General features: G+C 46.9%; 1 protein-coding gene across 1 annotated transcript in view; it reads right to left on the reverse strand.

Annotated features, from left to right (window-relative positions):
- LOC144158861 (uncharacterized) overlaps positions 1-15,543 on the reverse strand; it is a gene marked incomplete at its 5' end in the record, with an annotated part of 86,857 nt that extends 71,314 nt beyond the window's left edge. The window contains 2 exon segments of the mRNA XM_077690033.1: positions 91-335; positions 15,317-15,543. Coding sequence (XP_077546159.1) covers positions 91-335; positions 15,317-15,543 — 472 coding nt within the window.
- Between the last annotated feature and the right edge of the window lie 497 nt (positions 15,544-16,040).

Raw genomic sequence — 16,040 nt, forward strand, 5'->3', positions numbered from 1 at the left:
CGTATTCTAGTAAAAATGTGTTCAAACGATCGAAAACGTACACTATCTAGCCGGGGAGGCTTTAACAGCTGGATGCGTCTAGGGACTCACCTCAAAGCCCTGGTGGACTCTGGGCCTTCTTCGAGTCGATAGTAAACTTCGGCATTGTAGGGAACCGGGTCTGGGTCCAGGGCACGCACTTGTAGCACACGGTACCCTGGTCGGGTGCGTGTTTGGTGCACCTCCGCTCGGTACACGGACTGCTCAAACCTCGGCGGGTACTCGTTGGGCACGGTCACTTCTATCTGCATCGTCTTCACCTCAGTCACGCCCTGACTCACCGCGGCCACGATCACCTGGGAACAAAGGGGAGAGAAGTAAACAGAAATGAACACATGACAAGTCGTTATACGCAGTTCTAAAAGGAGCCTGCAAGACTTTTAAAGACGATAATCTTTATTGTGCTACTTAACCGCAGAAGTTTTGGACTGTCTGTATGTCTGTCAGCCTGTCCGTCTGTGTGTCACTTGGTTCAGCCACCCGGCCAAAGTGAAACAGAAGCTGCGCAATAGTCTTATATACGTAAACGTTTAACTATGGTGTCAAGTATCATACTTGTCAACATTGTTGAACCAGAAGACAACATCACACAAATATAAGGCAGAAAATTAATACACAAGTGATATTCACAGTGTTCCTTAATTAAAAAAATTGAACGATGCTTGGTTTTTGCCATAGCAAATGAAGTACTTCATACTGCAGAAAACCGTCGCCTGCTGTCGCCCACGCTACTAAAGCTATAGCTCCTGGTAAAATTTAAGAAATCAAATGGCAGTAGCAACGAAACATTCCACTAGATAGGTTGAACGTTCCGCTTGGGATGCTCTTGGAGTAGGGCACGTGGTTCTATAAATGTTGTAGTAGAGTGCCTCGATGCACGCGCGTCCCCGGCGTACGGCAGCGATGGCATCGAGGCACGCGACTCGGAACCGTGGAACGCGGTAAATTTAAATTAACTAGAGCAAACCTCTAGCCGCTTGTCTTGGGAGGACCGAGATGGGAGAGGAACGGCATGAGAAGTGATCGGGAAAGAGAAGGCAGGCGTTTACATGGTAGGGGCGCCAGTCGACTTTTGTCTTTTTTAAACATTTGCAACGAAAGGAGCAGATAGGCCGCCATTTTTTAACCATTTTATAAATCTAAATACTTGCATACTCTAGTCACCAAACACAGACACTACTTATATTAGGCAGTCCCAAAGTACTTCAGCTGAAAATTACTGCCGTATGCCCAACAGCTAATTTGGAAACTTGCTCAGAAAAGTTTTCCGTTTTTCCTGAGTGTTGGCGTTATTTATTCCCATGGAGTTTCATACGAATATATACTAAAGAGAAATCTGGCGCACTGTCTGGGGGAGCCGCGCTTCGGCGAGGGTTTTGTCATGTGTGGGGCAGGAACGTTCCATTTGTCCTTGGCATGGCTCAAGAACAAGCTGAAAAGTTGGCTCTGGCTGCAAAAAAGCAACAATGTTACTGTAGGAGGTTCATCAAATTTGTTTTGTTATCAAAAGTTGAACCTCCAAAAAGATTAATTAACAAGAAAAAAATGTTACCCTGTTTTGTTGATTTTGGCTTCGAGAAAAAAAGAAGCCATATGGCTAGCTAAGCCAAGTACGCGAGGAACGTCGCTAGCGGCAATGGCGCCGCCCACGGCAGCCCGCGACTGCTGCGACAGATTTCCCTCTAGTATATATTAGTATGAAACTCTTTTCATCCCTCAAATTGCGTTTTTATGGCAAAGTAGCCGCTCACGGCGGCTTGCTTTCTTTCGCAGCAATAAACGCATTCGATAGCCACCTCAGATAAAAATCCACACAACCAAGCGAAGAAGTCAGACGGATAGTTCTGCTGTGACGTGCTGCTCAGTGCTGTTGATAACTGTAGCTTTGACAATGCTTCCAGACGCGAAGGAAAGAGTGAAAGCGGTTATTGGAAGTGTGGGAGGATGGAGGATGCCTTTAAAGGAGCCATGAAGAGAAAATACAACTTCGTTTAATTTGAAAGAACTAGGATTCAGTATCTCACTCAGCTCCATTACAGCCACAAAAGATGTTTTTTAACAAAAAAAAAGCAAGAAGTATTTAAAAACTTTCAAATTTTGCGCCACAGTGACGTGTTATGAGCAAGAATGACGTCATATGGGCCAACAATAAAACATAATTTTCAGTGCGTTAACTGCACGTTATCATTCAAGTGATGCGGTCAAATGGAACTAGAGGCCCCATTCCAGACGTCCAGTCATGTGTCGTCGCAACAGGTCAGTTAGGCGGCCGCCAATCGCGCAAACAATGTTCTGTGACGTCATAGTAAAGTTGCGGGAAATCGGCTAGGGGGTCGCGGCTGCTTCAATCGTTTTCTTTAATATCTCCGTTATTTATTCGAAGATTGCGGTGATATTGGTATCATTGTTATCGGCCCTAAACAGTCTTTCTCATAAACCCAACTTGTATTTTCTCTTCATGGCTCCTTTAAAGGGGCCATGAAAACAACATACAACTTTCCTTAACTTCAAAGTACTACCCCTACGTAACTTACTCAGTGCTATTCTACGCCTGAAAGACTTTTTTTTTAACAACGAAACCCAGGAGGTATTGAAAAGCTTTCAAATTTTACGCTGCAGTTGTGCGTGAAGGGCACGAGTGACATAATACGGGCCAGAATTAGGAGCATAATTATTTGTGTGTTAACTGCGTGTTACAAATGGAGTGCTACGACCATACGGAAATAGAGGTCGCACTGCACTCGCCCAGTCCTGTTTCTTGGCAGTGGCTTTGGCCGGCGGCAGCCAGTCCCAGTAACAAGATTCTGTGACGTCATAGACAGCTCGCCTAAAAATGCCTGGGGGTCGCCACTGTCTTATACGTTTTCCCTAATGGCTCCATTAGATGTAAAAGTGTGAGATGAAATTTGTGTCACTGTTATCTGGGCAAAGCAACCTTTTTAGTGAATGAAACTTGTATTTTGACTTCCTGGCCCAACTAACATTTTAACCTCTCATGCTCCAAGCAAACCCTTCGTCACCCCGCTCAAAGTTCCTGCATTCTCTCCATGTGTAAACGGAAAGATTCTGACCATTTCACCTTGGTAAGGAAAAGGAATATATCGCGACGGCCGAAATGAAATGAACGATCTGACAGCTAGTGTAATCATTTATAAAACAAGAAAAAGCCGCAAAATCTGGATGCTTTGATCATTCCTGAGAAAATAAGGTGGTTAATTGGTTCGGCGCTTCCTTGTTTGCGGCCTAAGAGCCAAAATTGCGCTCTGTCTACGGTTATCGTGTCATGCTTCGTCCAATACGGGTCTTTTTATGCCTCCGAATATTTTTTTTTTTATTTTTAGATACGAAGCTGCGCAGTAAGGAGCGATATCTGGACCAAATACACCATCCAACCCGAGGAACAGTCTCGGGCATATTTTCTGGATAAATGTTCCTTGGCCGCTCGATGAAAAGCAGCTCCTTTCAATCGAGCGGCCGTGACTGTTCCAACTATTTACGTACTTTCGCAAGCGTAACAAATGCTGATACCTATCCATGGTTCACCTACTTCATTTGAAGCACCTCTCTGCCTCCTGTCTCATAACAACCGCATTTAATTGCTCAGCGCCAAACAAAATATAGAAGAGAATTGTTTAGGCTATTTTTATGGCCATTTAAAAGTGAATAATTATTTTCGATATGATAACCTTAAGTGCTAGTACTTAAATAAACATCGCGCTCACCCACACTGAAGATTTTCAACGGGTTTCATAGAAAGGTAGGGCACGGTGGTCCCGACAATACATTATTTCACCTCCCCAAACCGAAAGACAAGCCCTCCATTGGAACTCCTAACCCATGCCTAGTTTAAAAGACGATAGTCTTTCTTGGGCTACTTAAACCCAGAAATTTTGGTCTGTCTGTATGTCTGTCTGTCTGTCCGTCTGTCTGTCTGTGACTCGATTCAGCCACCCGACCGAAGTAAAACAATGTCTGCGCAACAGTGTTATATAGTCACAGCTAAATCTAACCGTCTAAGTCCGGTGTAATGTTCATACCTGTCAACATTGCTGAAGAAGAACAAGACATTACGCAATCATAATACAACAAATTAAAACAGAAGTGATGTTTGCAGTGTTCCTTTATAAAAAAATCATACATGCTTGACTTTGGAGAAATTAAACACTTCATCAACTCCAGAAAACAAAATTCACTTCGCCGTCGCCTGCTGTCTCCCGCGCCACTATAGCTTCTTGCGGCATTTTAAGGCACCAACTGGCAACAGTTACGAAAGGTTCCACTAGATAGGTTCCACGTTCTGCTTGCAACGCACGTGTAGTAGGGAAACGCGGTTCAATAAACGTTGAAGTAGGGCGCCTCGATTCACGCGCGTCTTCGCCGTACGGCAGCGTTGGCATCGAGACACCCGGCCTGGAGCAGTAGAACGCGGTAAATTTAAAATGATTAATGCAACCCTTTGGCGTCTTCACCTTGGGAGGAGCGCGACGCAAGAGGAACAACATGAGAGGTGAGCGGGAAAGCGAAGGGGGCCATTTACTTGGCAAAAGTCGATAAAGACTATCGTATTTTGACGACATTTGCAACGAAAGAAGCAGATACGCGGCCAATTTTTTTCTTTTCCTGATTGTAACCCCATACACAAGAACATATGCTTTCTTACCACGTAAAAATAGTAATAAACGACCCGTTTTTTAACGACCAAACAGCGCATGTAATTTACATCAAATGTCCCAAGGCTGTATCAGTTCCCGTGTTCTTGTTCGAAAGAGAGCACTCGCTTCAACACAAGTTGAAAATACAGTTCGCTATAATGAGAATGCACAGACGAATTCGGAGTTAAGACCCGACTCATCTTGTACAATATTACAGGTCAAATGGTGTGTAGGTTTTCACTGACAGAAAAAATTCGTACACAAGTGTTTTCTCTCAGGATGTCCTAGTCTCAAAGGTGTGTACCGTGCTCAGTCACTGTCACCCACGAATCAACACCGACAACAGGCAGGGTCCGCGCTAGAAGTGCGCATCCGCGGTTCCTCAATGCAGGACGCAGTTCTCTTTGTTTGACATGAGCAGCACAGAGTTTCATACTAATATATAGGTGGTATTTGTTGAAATTTTTAGCTGACAATTTCTTCGCTTGGCAACACTGGAAACTGCCACGGACATGGCCGATGCGCGACGGACATGGCGCGGCTTGGGCCACTGCGCCCGCACGCCGAAAAAAAAAACACCGGCGTGCGTCGTCTGCTCCGTTTCAACCAGATTCGCAACGGTTTGATTAACATAAATGTTATTAATCGCACTCACATGGGACTCCAGGCAATACTTTGCGTTCGATGAAGTAGAGTGCAACACAGTCACGTGCGTAGCACCGACAAGTACCGCCATCCCACGGAGCGCAACGTAACCAGTGATGGCGCATTCACATGATTGCCTGCATGCGCGCCTCGCCAGTGAATACAAGCAATACTAAAGGGAATTCTGTTGCTGCGATTGCACGCCGGCGCGAGCGCCGCCATAGCGGCTAGCGACGTTCATCGTGTACTCGGCCTGGCTACCCACATGGCTTTCATTTCATCTCGAAGCCAAAATGAACAAAACAAGGTAGCGTTAATTATTGTTATTGTTCTTGTTTCAGGAGGCTTATAAATAATCTCTGAAAGATAAATGTTTCTGAAATTCCAGTTTTATAATAACAAAACAACGTTGACTAATATTTTTAATAAAAATAGACCAAATTTGGGGGAAATCCCCAAGGTGGAGTAAGTTTCTGCGAAGGAAAATTTGACTTCCCCTCAACGCAGCCGTACAACTACAGAGGAAACCTATACAGGTTTCCTATAAACTTCGCATTAGAATAAAATCTCTTCCTGGTCCACTATTCGAACCCGGGACTACCGCCTATCTAGGACAGTCACTCTACCAACTGAGCTAGCCAAACTGAGCTAACTGAGCTACCAAGTGAGCGAACCAACTGAGCTAACTGTTACAACAATACTATCGCTTTTTTCAACCCCAGGCAATTTTTCTGCCTGCTCATGAGCCATGCTAAGGACAAGTCGCACGTGCCTTCCCGTAAATTACGGCACGCTCGATGAAGGACGCTCGCCTAAATACGGGCGCCAGGTTTCCCCCCGACTATACATTAGTATGAAACTCTATGATGAGGCGAACACCGAACACCGCGATAAGCGCTGCGCAGCAGCTTTCATAAGGCGTTATGAGTGAAACAATGCAATGAGCGCTGTGGTTGGGCAAGGTGCCGCTGGTGGCGCGGCACACGGACAGCCGTGGAGAGTCAAGTGTTGTTCGCTGGGCAATTTTTAACAGCGGAGCTGTTACAAATCGCCTTTCCGTCCCTCTGCTGAAGGTCTTGCGTCCCGCACGTGTAGGAGAAGGTTCCCAGAAACGGCGGTGGCCTCAGAGAAACCGTCGCTGAGAGCCACCAACAAAGGCCTCAGTGGTTTCATAGCGGCGGATTAATCTCCCTCCATCTAGACGCACCGACGAAACGCAGGCGATGACGTTCGCCGGAATGGGGGGCTCCTGGTTAATTTTTACCACCTGGGGATCCTTAACTTGTGCCGAAATCTCGTACACACGGGCGTTTTTGCTTTTCACTTCCATGAGAACAGCGGCCGCCACGGCCGGGGATCGAACCCGCGTCCTGGATCCGGATCTCAACGGGCGCACGTTTTGAACGGAGATTGCTATGAATGCGGGACCTCATCTGCCTTTTCTCACGAGGTATGTTTGTTGTCGCTATAGTCGTTTATAAGTATACTAAGTCTTAAAAAGTCACGGGTACGGCTCGTGCCATGTTCACAATATTCCCAGTAACGCACTACTTGCACCGCGCGGAGCAGCATCCGCTTCTGGTGATGAGGCACAGCGGCAACTTCCGTTGCCATCCTTAGCGCGTACCGGAGTATAGCAGTGGATTCTTTGCCTGAATTATTGAATTGGCCCGACGACGCCGCGCCCGTTCTTAGGCGAGAACCCGTTCCCGTTCAAGCCGACACAAGCGAACCACAGCTGCGCTGTTCCAGCCCATATCACACTGGTCGGAACTGGGTTCAGTTGTTCTCTAATAGGCTCTTTGTTTTTTGTCCGGCCAGCAACACCCTGAGAAATCAATTGACTGCAACACAGATTGTAGGCGGGACCAGTCGGTACATTACTGAGTTGCATAACTGAGTTACGCTGACTAACAACATCAGTTGTTAGCCAGCGCCGTGTTTGTGTGATCCTCCTATCGTCCTGTTCCTGTGCTGTTTGTAACTCACTCATGAGAAAGAACTTCGCTCTGGAGCTACCGCTGCAGACTGCTGACCTTACCTTTAGGAGCAATACTAAATTCCTTCTGGTGTGTTACCGATCGCACTGGACGTTTCTGGGAAGGTGTACGCGTTTAGATACCAAAAACTGTGCCTTTACATTCCCCGATTCTCAGCAAGGCAATCCTATATGTTTGTCTGCGTCCTTGCAATATGTTTGTTTGTATAGTTACCTTTTGAGCAGAAGCTTGCTCAGTAGACCTTGGTTTAAGTGTTGCGCCGTTCGTCAACCACTGTTTTTGAGATTTACACTCAACGGAGTGAACTGGCTGGTGCCCTCTTGTGCGGTGACGGTGTCCTTTGAAGTGTTCAAAAGAACCTGCCGATCATACAATGGCTCAAATTGAGGAAACAGCCGCTTAAAGAGGGTTAGCACCATTTATAGAGAAAGACGTCTTTACTACGTTAATGAATTTGAAGTACCGAAGCGAGAAAAAAAAATTCAGCACAGAAGTGCGCATCTTCTTTTTGTTACTCACCCAGTCAAAACACCACCGTTGAGACGGAATCTTTAATGAATACATGCAAGCTATGAAACAAGGTACACCAGATGGAGTGCGAAGTTGATAAGTACGATACTATTGTCAGAACTTTCCGTAATCCCGCTACTGCGTATATATTTTTAAGAACATTTTCACCGTGTGAACTATCAGTTTCCCACGTTTGAGTGGCGCCGAAGCAGGCGCCGGGGTAGTACGTGTGAATAATGAACGCCGATTTGTGTCCGCAGAACTCTGCTCTAAGTATATCATTTTTTTGTTTTTGTTTCGAAGAGTGCCATAGCCACTTTGTTTACAAACAATGTAACGACACGCGCAGGTTTCTACAACTGATAACAAGAGCCAAAAATACCGTTATCACTCTGGCTAATGTGCTGTACCTCTACCCTGATTAGAGGTTAAGTTTTCGGCCAAGTCCGCCTAAAGCCACGGGTACAACTCAGGTCTTCAAGCCTTGGTTTCTCATAGTTGAAGGAAACGAAAATGGTACTGCATATTCGATATAAATGATTGGTTGTAGGGTTTAACGCGCCGAGGCAACACAGGCGATGAGGCGCGCCGTAGCGGAGCACTCCGGATTAATTTTGACCACTTGGGGATCTTTAACGTGCACCGAAATCTCGAACACACAGGCGTTTTTACTTTTCGCCTCCATCAGATAAGCGGTCGCCGCGGCCGGGAATTGAACCCACGTCCTCGTGCTCAGCAGCACAAAGAAATCAAGTGGTCTCCATAAATATGTCGCCCTGCCCTACAGTCCGCCTCTGCAACGAGCGTGTAAACAAAGCGCGATGCAGCAATGTAAAATTTGTGTTGCTCCTGTCAATGCCGCAACTTAAGGCAGAGGTAACCCAACTGCATTTCCCACTACTGTGTGGCAGCTGGAGAACTACCGCAACTTGGCTTTTGTGCAACCTCCTGGCAGATAATGTTACAACAGCTACTCGACTACCGGTGGTCTTAATAGCAAGACCGAGTCATGAGGAAATGACAAGAGATTAGCACATTAAGCGTCAGTAACAGGTATCCTCTATGTATTTACATGTAATACGCGTCCTGCGAGTGCGGAGACAGGCAGGCCAACAATGGTCGCCCATGCCTCGAAGGCTGAAACTAAAGACTGCACTGAACGGAAAGGAACAACACGAGCAAGAAGATGCCCCCATTGCAGAGTACAAGGGAACTGCATTAGGAAAATGGGCACAGTGGACACGCTAGCAACAGTTACAGTGAGAGGGGAGTCAGCAGAGCACGGAAGCATGAAGGAAAAAGAGTGGTTGCCAACGAAAGGCGTCCAGCAGGGGCTGGCAATGGCAGGGAAGACCGTGCGGGGGAAATGTTTGCGGCACACATCGTTGGGGTCCTAGCACAGGAAGACATTCCTGACCGACCGAAGCGAGAAGAAAAAGCAGGTGAAAAGACACTGAGACCTAGACGAAAAAAATGAACAACAAAAAGAAAACGCAATGAACTTGTGGACACAACACGACTGGTGGGAGGCCTTCATGACTGACCGCTAGCGGAAGGTACTTTAGAATGAAGCGGTTTCCGATTCTTTGTCTGTCTCGAGAGCATTCAGGTGCCATTCAATAGCCCAATACGTTACTTAGTGCTCAAGGGGGTGTGGATAAGAGGAACGTCGAACCGATGGGCTCTGTGTCTTGTTTGTATTCTTTCTTTAGCCCAGAAGACCCACTATGATATTTAACCTTGTTCTGGGAGGGGCATCACATTGTTTTAACTGAGCCTACACATAGCCATTCACAAAGCTCGCGTTTCCCTCAATCACCATACCGCGGCAACACTGGTCCCCCCCACTCACTTACACTCACACATAAAAATATATTATTGCTCACGCACTCACTCACACTCATGCTAACCAGTCGCCCTCACCATTCGTATTCACAACCCTCACGCTCACTACGCGCCCTCCACCACTCGCAACCATTCGCGCTCACGCTCATCACTCGCCGTGACCACTCGCACTCACTTGCGATTGCGCTCGCCGCTCGCCGTCCCCAATTTCACTCACTTGCACACACGCTCACCACTCGCCATCACCACTCGCATTCACTCACGCTCCCCATTCGCCGTCACCACTCGCAATCACTCAAGCTCGCGCTCACCCCTCATCGTCTGCCTCGCACGCGAGAGTGTGCAGGAGACCCTCCAGGAGTTATTAAACCGTACAGCATTTGTGCATTACGGTCTCAGAAAGCCATCCAAATGATCTTTCTAAATCAACACGACACCGGAGAATTAATTCTAGGGTGCCCATAGCAGGAGCTCAGTGACGACATATTTCCAAAGCTTAAAGCAATAGCGGCGCTCACCGCGGTAAGCCTCGCAAATGGCGCGAGTAACGCGAGTGCACTCGCGAGTGGTGATCGGGGCTCACGGCGAGTGCACTCGCACTCGCGAGTGGTGAGAGGGGCTCGCCGCCAGTTGCTCTCGCACCCGCGAGTGGTAAGCGGGACTCACTGCGCGTGGGGCTCGCACTCACACTCGCCAGCCCAAAACGAACGAGGCTCACTCACCACTCACGCATGAGTGGTGAGTGGGGTGTGTGTGAGTGCACTCGTGAGTGCGCCTGCCGACCTATGTCGACTATCACAGCTGCCTCGCGGACGACCATGTCATGCAACCTATTCCCAAAGACAGACACCCGGTTTTGTTACTCTAGTTTCTCTCGCACCAACGACACCTTAGGCCTCCGCCCCTACCTTGAACCTCCCTACCCTAGAAGGGTCATTCCTATTTTGCTTTTTTTTTAGTTTTCCGTAGTCCCCAAATGTCGCCAAAACGTGACATGGCGCGTCTGTACCCCTCCATTTTAACAGATATGTCTGTTTCCACCGCCCCGCCCCGCCCCGATGCACCCGACGCACATGTCCTTGTCAAGGCTTCACCCAATCTCCAGAGATGACTATGGGTGAGAAGTCCGTATGCTGTGATTGTATAATTAAATGTGGCAAGCGTAAAGCTGCGGTTTCACATACGCATCGTTTATAACGATTGGGCCCTTGGCCCATGCTTAAAACCGCTCTTGAAAAGCAGCCGACAAAAATACCTTTTAAAACCACGCAGGTACAACTGGGCTCCCAAATGAAAGCAAAACAAAATAGAGAAACCACATAACTCTCGTAACAGTTATTTAGCACTGATAGCCAAATACACCGACAGCTTTTGTGTAACCTACGTAATAAAATTCCTGAAAAAATGAATGTATAATTACTTTGGACAATTTGTCAGTGCTCGTCCAAAGAACTGAATAATATCCCGCTTAGAGCGAGTCTGGACTAGGGTGCCCTCGTCACTCCGAAGTAATGAACAGTGGTATTCCAAGCTTATTAAAAAGTGTATAGAACCAATGCATCCTGCGGGTGATGACGTATGGGAGAGGAACCGGGCGCCTTCCTAAACCCTTTGAAAGTTAGCCTAGGTAATCTCAACCAGCCAAATAAATGATCACAGGAGTGAAGCTCAGGAACACGAAGCGATCGTCTTGGACCAGGGAACAGACTCTGGTGGAAAACATCCCTGCTCAGATAATGACATTGGCCGGGTTTGGAGAACACAGAATTGACCACTGGTGGACGATCCGGGTGGAAGCGTCGCTACTGAAAGACGGTCTAGAAGCAGTTGAAGGCAATTATCTCGAAGCAGGAATGAGATTAGAAAAATTGTTGGTAAAGAATGGGTTCGGAGATTGCAGGAAAGGAGCTGCAGATATATGCCTTTGTAAAAGCCTTTCGTCCTACAACACCCATAAATACGCTGATAATGGTTGTGCTAATTATGCTGGCGTTGATTACTATGACGATTATGATGATGAACATTGATTTCTCGGTAAGCCCGCACTCATCGCTCATAAAGTACTCGTCTCAGATTGAAGCCTTCAGAGCTTTAATAGGTGTTAGCATCATGCACCCGTGTCAGCAAGAGTGGTTTATTTTACAAAATGTTTTGGCTGATCTTGAATAAAGGTGACCACGTAATGCTCAAAATGCTTTGAACAGAAGCTTCTTTGTACTGCAGAACGCTTAAAAATTACGGTGATTTGCTTTCAAGCATACACTTTGTGTCAGGTGGAAGCATCTTCAGCTTGGCAGGGAGAAAACAACGTTTCGGGGATAAGATTGATGCGATTAGCTTCAGCTCCATTCTCAGCATGCAGTGGAGAGAGAGAGAGAGAGAGAGAGAGAGAGAGAGAGAGAGAGAGAGAGAGAGAGAGAGAGAGAGAGAGAGACAGACAGACAGACAGACAGACAGACAGACAGAGACAGACACACGGACGGACGTGCGGACGGACGGACGGATAGATAGATAGATAGATAGATAGATAGATAGATAGATAGATAGATAGATAGATAGATAGATAGATAGATAGATAGATAGATAGATAGATAGATAGATAGATAGATAGATAGATAGATAGCTTTGATTTGCTTTCAAGCATACACTTTGTGTCAGGTGGAAGCATCTTCAGCTTGGCAGGGAGAAAACAACGTTTCGGGGATAAGATTGATGCGATTAGCTTCAGCTCCATTCTCAGCATGCAGTGAGAGAGAGAGAGAGAGAGAGAGAGAGAGAGAGAGAGAGAGAGAGAGAGAGAGAGAGAGAGAGAGAGAGAGAGAGAGAGAGAGAGAGACAGACAGACAGACAGAGACAGACACACGGACGGACGTGCGGACGGACGGACGGATAGATAGATAGATAGATAGATAGATAGATAGATAGATAGATAGATAGATAGATAGATAGATAGATAGATAGATAGATAGATAGATAGATAGAGATAGAGAGAGAGAGAGAGAGAGAGAGAGAGAGAGAGAGAGAGAGAGAGAGAGAGAGAGAGAGAGATACTTTTTAGTGGGCACTGGTGAAGTCAGCCCGACCAAGGACAGGATGGCGGATGGGGGATGAGCGCAGAGAATAAGGATGAATATTCAACATCACGAAAGGGCAAAGAAGAAGGGTTGAAAGCAAGTTACAAGGAAAGGACGCTAGCAGAGTTCGGAGGTAGTTTCTCTACATATACGTGCGCAACCAACGCAGAGAAGTGCAACACCCATTAGCCTCAATGCGAAAAAGTTGCATCTTTCCCTATCGAAGTGGCAATACGTTTGACGCTAATGGCTCCTTTGGTGAGGCGCTATTCTGTGATTTCAGAATAAGTCTTCTAACAATGTTTCCCCAAATGAATATTAACCTACAAAGAAGGGGAAGAGCCACCAACGAATATAACGCGCTGTGATTTTAGTTCAGAAGTATACGCATAATCACTATATCCAGACGATGAGAGCTGCCCTAATCTTGTAACGTAAAATTGGTATATGAAGTACCAATTTATGATCCTCAGACGCCAAGAGAGTCATATGAACCGTTCAGCTAATACCCAATGTGTGAAAACTACAAGGCCACTCAGGTAAATTTGATCTGAATCACGCTTTGTTATGTTTAAAGGTACCTTGGCGTGTTATATTAACAGCCCAGTGGAGTCGCACGTAGGTTTAAGCAACATTTTCTGACTCACTATACCGAAATGTCGATAGTAAAAGATGAAGAGAGCGTCACCGTTCTTACTCCTATATTTCGCCAAGCACGTTTCGTTCTAAGTTATTGTCACGAAGCCAAAGGCGACCCAGTTGTCTTCAAGTAAAACAAGTTTGTTGGGGCGAACTTGTGCTCCCCCAACAACTCAAAGAATACACAGGCGACGAAGCAGCTGTCAACAAAATGACGTGCGCAGGCGAGCGTCGGTGAGTTGAATACCGCGGCGTCTGCTCTGCAGGCTTTTATCTTTCGGCGCGAGTGTTTTTCGAACCGTCGATGTACATGAAGAATATTGCAAATCAAAGAATATTGCTTTAGGCTGGTGACGTATGTTGCATACACTCTCTGTATCAAAGGGAGATAACACGTGCGGCATAAAGAATGGAACGCGCGCTTCACTTGGCCCACGGATAACACAGATAACACAGCCCGACGCAGCCAATCTTCAAAAGCATAAACAAACAAACCGAATGCATGGTTCGCGGCAATATTGTACAGTGCGCAACACCCTTGTCTATAACACTGAGTTCAGCTTTGACTGGTTACCTCTCAAAACTGCGGATTCAAATTTGTCACAAAGGACGTTGAGGTCAAAATATATGGTCAAGACTTAAGAATGACACAATAGTTTTCTTCAAATGTTTTTCACCCGAGGCAAGATAAGGCTATAAGTACGAAACCTGTGTTATAGACAAGGGTGTTGCCCTCTGTACATCATTTTATTTTCTTCGTCCTGGGATCTTCCATTTTATCAGTAGGCTATGCTAGCGGCCTTAAAATTGACGCACTCGACAGGAAGATGTAACTGCGCATGCGCAACACATCCAAGGACATGCTCTGATCTTATTAAAGATGAACGGATGAAAACGTTTATACGATGTGGGCAAAACAAAACGGCACGATTGTACGGAAACCCATCGGAGTCGGCAGCTTCTTCTTTTGTGGCATCCAGCCTCCCTTCGTCGGCTGGAACCCCAGTGCATGAGCTGTTCCTCCCCAGTTTCCGCGGAAACGGTTATAACTCGCTTTGGCCGTATACCAAGAAAAACCTTTTCAACCAGCGCTTTTCGTTTAACGCGTTAACTTGCAACTTATTAGAGTTTGCCTGAAAGGACGGCATTCGAAGATGCGAAATGTCGCAAATAATGCCTATAGATTTCATTTGTCTCTCTCGGTTTACAACAGCCAACTGTTTTTTTCGGACTTCAAAAATTCGCAGTTGCCGGATATTTCGGACTCTCCCAAGGACTCGCCAGTTCTCCCATAGGAGTGATGTATATAAGCAACCGATATTTCGCGAAAAATAAAGCCAGAAGGTCGATTTTTCGAACAATATGTTCCGCGACAGCGCCACGGCGCGACTCCAACACGGCACCACTTTGAATCCTAAGTCACCTGGTTAGCTTCGGATTGGATGCATATTGGCTGCACTCCCGCCGGTGTAACAAACTTTGATCTTGTTGCTGCAGTGGACAGGACAGTTTTGTTCGCGGAGCTAACGGACGACGAGATCGGGTGCCAAGTGACTGCGCTGCGCAAAGCGACTCTGACTCCGACGAAGGCACTCGCGACTGCCCGCAACTGTCAGCGCAAGACATTGCCAACGCTTTTTCGTTGTTGTCCAGTGTTCACAAAGAAAGCGTAACACTTGCAGATATGCAAGCAGGCGTTCTCACACGAAGGCGGAATTTAAGGCTAGGAACGATCCCCGAATTCTTCCGCCCATGAAACAAAGTTGGTTTTTGCTACTCGCGGATTTTTCGGACTTCACTTTTATGCGGAATATTTTTGGTTGCCCTCCAGGTCGGAAAAATCGGTCGGCTACTGTACATCATTCTGGGCTCTTTATGTGTCACACGTTTGATATAACGGCTTCGCACTCACCTCGTACTTGTCGCCGACCTTTCGTGTGATGGATCTCGCTGTGGTCAGGTTTCCCGTGATATGGTTGAGGTGGAAGTGGCCGGAGTCCTTGACATCCAGCAGGCTGTACGCGACGGGCTTTCCAGGGGCGGACTCGTCCAGCGCCCGCACCGTGGTCACGTGGACGCCTGCCGGCGCACTCTCGTGTACGCGGGGATCGTGGAACGGGGACCAGAAGACCAGCACGCCTGCGTATGGCAAAAGCACACCGAGAGAGACGCACTGGTGAGTGCAAGGTAGCGGTCGGTTGCACATCCGCGTTAACCAGGATAATCTCGTTAATTCGGATTTCAGGGGAGCGAAAAAAATGTCCGAATTATCCGAATGTGGAATTATCGAATGAATAACAAAAACGAACATTTGCAATACATTTATTCCTTATCTTTTCCTTGACAACAAGTCCGTGTTGCGTTTTGATTTTTTGCGGACAGTTGAGCTTGAAAGACAAGTTTGTGGGCATATGACAGTCCCGCTAGCGCAAGCGTATTGCGTGGAACACCGTAGCAAAACTCCTCTAGGACGACGAGAGCGTACGCGGCTCCTTTTGCGGTATGGCGCACAGGGCGAAGCACATCGCTCGGGTCTTCTTCGAGGGACGCCTCCCCCGGTCACACCCAGGGCAGCGCTGGTAATATCATCATCGTTCAGCTGGCCGGCGACAGTGCACCTTCGACAGCGCACCGTT

Source organism: Haemaphysalis longicornis, unplaced genomic scaffold, assembly GCF_048455015.1.
Source record: "Haemaphysalis longicornis isolate Haplotype H1 unplaced genomic scaffold, Haemaphysalis longicornis Haplotype H1 scaffold_10, whole genome shotgun sequence".
Taxonomy (NCBI): Eukaryota; Metazoa; Arthropoda; class Arachnida; order Ixodida; family Ixodidae; genus Haemaphysalis; species Haemaphysalis longicornis.